The sequence below is a fragment of the Helianthus annuus genome, chromosome 15, assembly GCF_002127325.2.
Source record: "Helianthus annuus cultivar XRQ/B chromosome 15, HanXRQr2.0-SUNRISE, whole genome shotgun sequence".
NCBI lineage: Eukaryota > Viridiplantae > Streptophyta > Magnoliopsida > Asterales > Asteraceae > Helianthus > Helianthus annuus.
In genome coordinates this window covers 53,842,529-53,849,700 of record NC_035447.2, presented here as the reverse complement: position 1 = coordinate 53,849,700, position 7,172 = coordinate 53,842,529, and the positions used below count along the sequence as shown (strand labels likewise).

The following is a 7,172-nucleotide window of genomic DNA, read 5'->3' as shown; positions in this document are numbered from 1 at the left end:
TCATCGCCTGAGTAAGAAGGGAACATGAACCCATCGATGGCAGGGATCCTCATTAGCATAGTAGAAGACCGTTGGATCTCAACGAGATTCCCGCTGTCCGATAAGCTTACTCTTCTATATAAGCCATGCTTGTGATCAAAGATATGCATTCAATACTCCTCCCCACACACATAAGAAAAGACATTTACTTCGAACATTCTCTGATTTACATTGAATACTCGATCCTTAGAGTTCACAACATATATTCCGGCAACACCATCACGCCGGAATATCATTTCTTCTCCGGCAAGTTTACTTATTCTCACGCCGGAGCTTGGTAACGGACTCCCCTCCGGGGTCCTCCGTGGCAAGGCTAACGGTGCTCTCTTTTGCAGACCCTAAAGAAGATCTCTTTGGACGTTGACGAGTTTCTTCAACCACCAACCGGAGTTAGGGGATTCGACACTAACCAAATTCTGATACTATAAAAAAGTTACTGAGTGTCGTTGCCGTAACAAAAGCAGACTGATACTAACCAAATTCTCACAACAATGCGCATGATAAAAATCCTAGTAAGAAAACAGGTCTCTACTTCTGGCACCACCACACCATCACCGGTCACCGCCAAACTACCACTACTCTCAACCAAAAAACTGATCTAACCAAAACCCAAATCCTCATTCCCCTACATGTTGCCCCCTTCAAAACACCCACCAATGATCTCCTCTCTTGTTGAGTAACGCTGCTCAAAAACACATCACTCCTGGTGACTCTTAGTTTCTGTACAATAAACTGAGATTTAACCAAAATTGTAAACAAAAACACGGCAAAAAAAAAAAAAAAGAATAGTTGAGAAACAAACTAAATTGATTTTCTAGAGTTCTTAGTATCAAAATTAATGAATTTGGTAAAGAAGATAAGGTTATTTGTTGTGGAATAACTAAACCATTGTCACATCACCGTCACCGGAGCCACGTCACTTCCACATAGAAATTTGAGCAATAACAAGGTACCGAGTAACTAGGTGTAGTGGAATAACTAACAAAAAATAAAAAAAGTTAAAAAAAAAAAAAGAAAAGCATATGATTGGTTGGATTGGGGTGGGACCCATCTCTCAAACCAATTCACGCCGTTATTGCGTTGGCCGGGAAGGGATTAGCCCCCTCCATTAACAAGGAGTAGTGGTGTTTGGCGACCCATATGGTGAGTTGGCATGGACGCTAACCCACAACACATGGCCTAAGAAGACAGAGAACAAAAGCGAAGGTGTTTAAATTTTCTTTCTTTGTTAAGTATATGATACTTTTAATGAACTAGAATCAAATGACAGAAAATAGAAACCACAAAATGAAGTTAACTAAAAAAAGCATTTGAAAGTTGGAAGGTTAACTAGAGAGGAAAGAGAGCTATAGATTAGGCAGAATTATAGAAACATGTCTGGTTTTTATTAAAACAAAAATTCCAGAAGCCGTCTTCCTGGTTGGGGTCCCTTTCCCCAAAGCTCAGTTGCCATTGTCATACTCCTTCTATCTCATCACCATATTCTTGTTCTTTAAAAGGTACAAATATAAAATTTACTATTTGAAATTTGTTATACGGGTTTTGTTTCTTTTTGGATCAAGAATGGATTTTTATTAAATATTGGCTTAATCTTGTTTCTTGCCCATTTGATAGGTATTGTTTCATTTCAGATTTTAATTTTCTTTGATCAAGCATTGATAAATTTTTATGTTATAAAAAGCTTAATGGATCTTGTTTCTTTCTCTTTGATAAGAATCTTAACCCATTGATTCTGCTATTTAATTTTCCATTTCTTGATTTGTTCTATGCTTTCATTCATTCATGTTTCATTGACTTTCTTGATATTTTCTTTCCTCAAGAAATTGATATGATGTGATGAAAGGTTGAATTTTAAGGGTAGATCATGGGTTTTTTTCATCATCTTTCTTTAGTTTTTGAGAACCCACATTGTGTTTTTGATTATCGCCTTTTATTTTGAAAGAGTTAGAGAAATCGATCAAACATATTCCTCTTTTTTTTCATTTTTTTTTTGTTATTATTCAATGATGATGTTAAAACATAGGAGAAACATACCTTCTTGTTCTTGCAATCACATATCTGGCCTATGTCTTTTTGTTTTATGTTTCTTAATCATTGTGGTACCATTTGATGAATTACGATTGCTTCGGTTGCACGGAACATCACACATTTCAGTAATATTTAATCAATGCTATGCAGATCTCAGATGATTGATCTGCACTTTCCTAATGAGTTCGTGCGGTTCTTCCTAAAAAGTTTTCGCTTCCAAGTATGCACTCATTTTCAAGTTTTTTTTTCTTATGTTATCAAAAACAATTATATGATCTTTTCTTTATGTTTCTGTTTAAACCACTCGTTCTTTTGCGACTTAATCATCATATATCCATTTAAATTTTCGTTCAAAAACCAGGTTGATGAAGATGATTATCCTTGGACACACAACAAAAGCAACAATTTGGAATGGTTACATAAGTATCTTACTAGAAAATCAGAATTAACTCGATGTATTGGTGAGTGAATGTTATTTTACACCTAGTCCCATATTATTGGTTTGCCGCTCTCTGGTCTTCAATTATGTTGGTTACTAACCTTCAAGGGGGTGGTTTAGTGCCGTAGTGGTAAGCTCTTGAGTCCCTATAACATATGTATAAGGTTCGAATCCAGCTTCTACTGGAATTTTGTCTTTAACCCCCTTGAAGGCCACATGCCCCACAAGCTGCATTTTACCTGATAACATTGGTTAACAGGGTATTAGCGGGGTCTCGTGACTATTTCGGCAATGGGTTCTTAGGGTTACTGAAAAAAATTTATGTCAGTGACTTAATTATTCATTTCATAACCAACTGGGGTAGCCCAGTTGGCCAGCCTCACCCATCTCTTCCCAAGAGACCCGGGTTCGAATCCTGTGGCCGGTGTAATACCACACAGGCTCTTCGATCTCGGTGGGGATTCACCGCCATGCAGCCATGGGGCTAGGCTAGCTGCGGAGTTGTAATACTCCGGCGGATGGGAGGTCCGTGCAAATCCCCCCCCCCCCCCCCCTAATTATTCATTTCATTTTTGTAACTTTGGGAAGTTGTTGGATTTAGCTACTGCTATGGTTGGTCCACGGACATGGATTGGAGGAATCTTTAGCCGCACAGGCCCCAAGCATTCTGGAAGCAACAAATACGATTCTAAGCTCACCTCAGTTGAGGTTGGTTCTGTGTGTGTATTTAATATAAATAAGTGTTAAAACACATTTGGGGAAACAACGAGTTATAGAAAAAATTGACTATATTAAAGATGGAAACTTGAATGGAAATTTCTTTAAAATCTAATTGTATGCAATAATGTACAGGAAGAAAGATATCAGAGGCTTCATGAACGTGCGGATGTACCTTTTGATGAGACTCGTGTAGATCATCAGGTGTTATTCTCCATTTCCATATTTAACTAAAAATGATATAATCAAGTAGTTATATTTTATCATCCTATTGAACATTGCATGTTTTTTGATGTATTTATATATTTTATTGACAGAAAGCCCTTGCAGAACTGTGGAATTTAGCATATCCAGAAGTTACACTTAAAGGATTGATCTCTGAGCAGTGGATGGAAATGGGTTGGCAAGGAGTTAATCCGTCTCTCGACTTTAGGTACAATGTACAGTCATTAAAGACATCCATTGTGGAACATATATATTACATCTCATAAATGATTATATAATGATCAAAGTTTTTTTTTTGTTTTAGGACTTGTGGTTTTATATCACTAGAGAATTTGTTGTTCTTCGCAAAAACATTTCCTGTATGGTTCCTTTTAATCTCTTTGACTTTTGTCCTATTTTTTTGTTTACAAGTTACTAATTGATTGATTTCAAAAATGAAGAATGCTTTTCGTAGGTTAGTATTGAAACAACGTGGGAAAATGGCAACATGGGAGTATCCTTTTGCTGTTGCTGGCGTTAACGTATCGTTTATGTTGACACAGATGTTGGAGTTATATCAAGGTGTGCAAAACCGAAAACTGAATCCATCTTGTATAACATTTGTTGATTATAGTTTTCCTGACTTAATTATCATTTTTTGGTATGGATCGTGTGTATATTAAAGATGATCCGTCTTGTTGATAAAATCTATTTTGCAGTGAAGCCTAGATGTCATACCTGTATCAATTTTGTAAAAATATTGGGAGGTAATTATTATTGTTAAATGTTTTGTATTCTCCCCTCTACATTTTCAAGTATTTTGATGCATTCCTTCTTGTGCAAATAATTAATTGCAGAGGATGAAGAGGCCTTTGATGTTCTATACTGTATAGCTTTTGTTTTGATGGATGCTCAATGGCTCGCTATGCATGCGTCATACATGGAGTTCAATGTAATATTTCTTAAACTTTTGATGGATTATTAATACAGTAGCAATTTAAAGTAAAAGCTACATGACCGCATAAACACTTGTACCGATTGTGTTAACTATAATATATAAGGTGGTTATGTAACTGCACAAGAATTGCTCTTTTTCTCTCCCACTATGCCTGGTCACACAGTCACACCATGTACATATTCTTATGTTGTTTCCACAGTTCTATACTTAACTTGGTTCTATATTGAACACACCCCTATAACAATTACGATGTTGTACTAATGCTTGGCCTCTCAATGGCTTAGGATGTTTTACAAAGTACACGGAAACAACTGGAGAGAGAACTTGCACTTGAAGACATCCAGAGAATACGTGATTTGCCCGCCTATAACCTCCTGCATAGTTCGTTGGTTTGACTTGAATGGTTGTACATTTAGATTTATAAACCCCATTGGTGACTATGGTACAAGGTGATTGACTGTCCTAAGCCTTAAGTCGTGCCCGCTTGATGCCAGAACCTTCTTGGTTAATGAGATACAAGGTTAGATTCAGTTGTCTGCCTGTGGTTTGGTAGTTGAAGGATGACGCTAGAACTCAGTCAATTGTATGCTGTTGTTTGAGGGTGATTGATCATAGATAATTAAGTCATGTTAGATTGCTGTTATTTTGTTCCTTGCACTTTGTTCATACAAAATTCCTGATTTTGACGGATTTTATTTTACTATTAAAGCACCCGTGTAACACGAATGAAATTTCATTCTCGCAACGAAAATTGTGAGAACAAGAACAAAATGGAAAACAAAATCTTGCTGAGTGTTAACTTTAGGATTTGTAAGCCATTGGACATGTCTCAGCCTCTTCAATGGATGCACATATGAAGCTAACAATGACCGGTGTGTATGGGGAACATGCTTAACATATTAGAACCTCACAAAAGTTGACATTTTGGGTTGTACTATTAATACTTTTGATTACATGTTGTGATCATTTGATGATGAATCTGTTGGTTATATAGGGCAACTCGGTAAATGCACTTGACGTGATATGCATTATAGAGTTGCACTTGCTTATTACTGATGCGTAATTCAGTGTAATGTCATTTTAGTGACATTTGGTTGATTCGTTACAAAATATAAGTGAATCAATTTAAATGTCACGTTTGTGGGTGTATCATCGGGTTATAGCATACAACCTTGTGATGCATATTACCACATACCGTGCGACTCAACCAGTGAAATAATTACTTGAGGTAAATTGCTTCGGTGACACTTATGTAGTTATGTGTAGTCACAAGAGCATTAAATGACACTTGCCTTTTCTCTTCTCCATATTGAATTAAAATTTTAAAGATTAGTGTGGTTAATAATGAAAAACTCGATGGAATATACGTATGCAGAAAAACTGAAAAAAGAAATGGACCACAAAAATTGGCCTTTTTGTAGCAAGGTACAAGATTCCTAAAACATTGCAACCCACAAACGTAGATGTGGTTCTGCATTTGGAGACATAAGTTCATAGATTTAAAATGGGCAATTTTTCATAGTAATATTCTTTTGAGTGTTGCATTGAATTAATTTATTTTTTTAAGTTAACTTTTATTAGGTATTTTAATTGTGACATGTTTTTTTTCTATATATTTGATTTTATTATTGTTAACTAAGTGACCTAAATGAAGCATGTACGAAGCCTGGTTACTATTTAGTAACTTCTCTTCTTCTTTTCTTTCCCCCAATTTAACATTGTTAAAACTAAGTGACAATTTTTATATTACTAAATCTAGGGACCATATTTGAAACCAAACAATGCCGTGATGCACCAAATCCTTAAAAATTTAGAAATAGGCACCAATTTTATAATTAATCCCCAACCACATATAACATCACTTTTCCTCAATTATTTAAAAACGGACATTTTCCTCCTTTATGTTTCGGTTTTGTCGTCAGTTTACTCGACGGCCTTAACTCCATCCATGTTATATGTTAACTGAAGGGGTATTTTGATAATTTCAAGTATAAAACAAGGGTACTTTTGTAATTTATATTTAACATAACCAATTAACTATTTATTATAATATCGGAAAATAAAAGTTTGATTCTTGGTATATTAACACATACGAAAACTCTCTCTCTCTCTCCTTTCTTTTCTCTCTCTCTCTCTCTACATACATGCCCTCTCTCTTCTCCATCACCAAACACCACAACCCACCACCTCACTGCCACACACCCCCTCACCACCAACAGGCACCGCCTAACCACCCACCTGCTACCATTACACCGCCCAACCACCACCATCAGCCACCGCCTCACCAACCACCTACCACCATTATACCGCCCAACCACCACCATCACACCGTAACCACTCCCACATCCGGTTGCCACAAAAAAAAAAAGAAATTTGAAACAAAAATCCAAAATCCCTTTTTCCCCAAATCCCATCTTCAGAAAACAGAAAGCTGAAACCAACAACATTCACCTTCAAAATCATCACAATCAACCTAGGGTTAGGGTTAATCTCAGTTCAATCTCACGATGGCTCGTAACGAAGAGAAAGCTCAATCGATGCTCACCAGCTTCATCACAATTAAAGCTGAAGAGAAAAAGAAACCTAAAGAACGCCGACCGTTTCTAGCCTCTGAGTGCCAACCGCACCTGTTGCCGTCGTTTGGTACTTGAACCACTTGGTTGCTAAGGTAGGTTTGGTGCTTGAACCGACGTTTGGATCTGAGCGAAACAGGTGGGTGGGTGGGGGGTGTCTGATGGTGGTGAATATTTGGATTTGAGATCTGAGATCTTAGGCGGGTGACGGTAG

At 36.9% G+C, this 7,172-nt stretch overlaps 1 protein-coding gene across 1 annotated transcript; it reads left to right on the top strand.

The window, feature by feature from the left end:
- The first annotated feature begins 1,320 nt into the window (after positions 1-1,320).
- On the top strand, positions 1,321-5,036 carry LOC110878759 (ELMO domain-containing protein A). The gene is made up of 11 exons (XM_022127121.2): positions 1,321-1,538; positions 2,218-2,287; positions 2,429-2,528; positions 3,108-3,214; positions 3,359-3,427; positions 3,541-3,656; positions 3,753-3,807; positions 3,889-4,009; positions 4,147-4,194; positions 4,285-4,379; positions 4,670-5,036. The coding sequence occupies exons 2-11, from the start codon at positions 2,225-2,227 to the stop codon at positions 4,778-4,780; spliced, it is 885 nt and encodes a 294-aa protein (XP_021982813.1). The 5' UTR covers positions 1,321-1,538; positions 2,218-2,224; the 3' UTR covers positions 4,781-5,036.
- Positions 5,037-7,172: the final 2,136 nt, after the last annotated feature.

What these genes read in the sequence shown, in the direction of transcription:
- LOC110878759 (XM_022127121.2), top strand. Translation starts at nt 2,225, where the DNA reads ATGATTGATCTGCACTTTCCTAATGAGTTCGTGCGGTTCTTCCTAAAA. An exon ending in AGACTCGTGTAGATCATCAG is followed by an intron (nt 3,428 to 3,540) that starts GTGTTATTCTCC and finishes TTTTATTGACAG; the next exon opens with AAAGCCCTTGCAGAACTGTG. An exon ending in AATCCGTCTCTCGACTTTAG is followed by an intron (nt 3,657 to 3,752) that starts GTACAATGTACA and finishes TTTTTGTTTTAG; the next exon opens with GACTTGTGGTTTTATATCAC.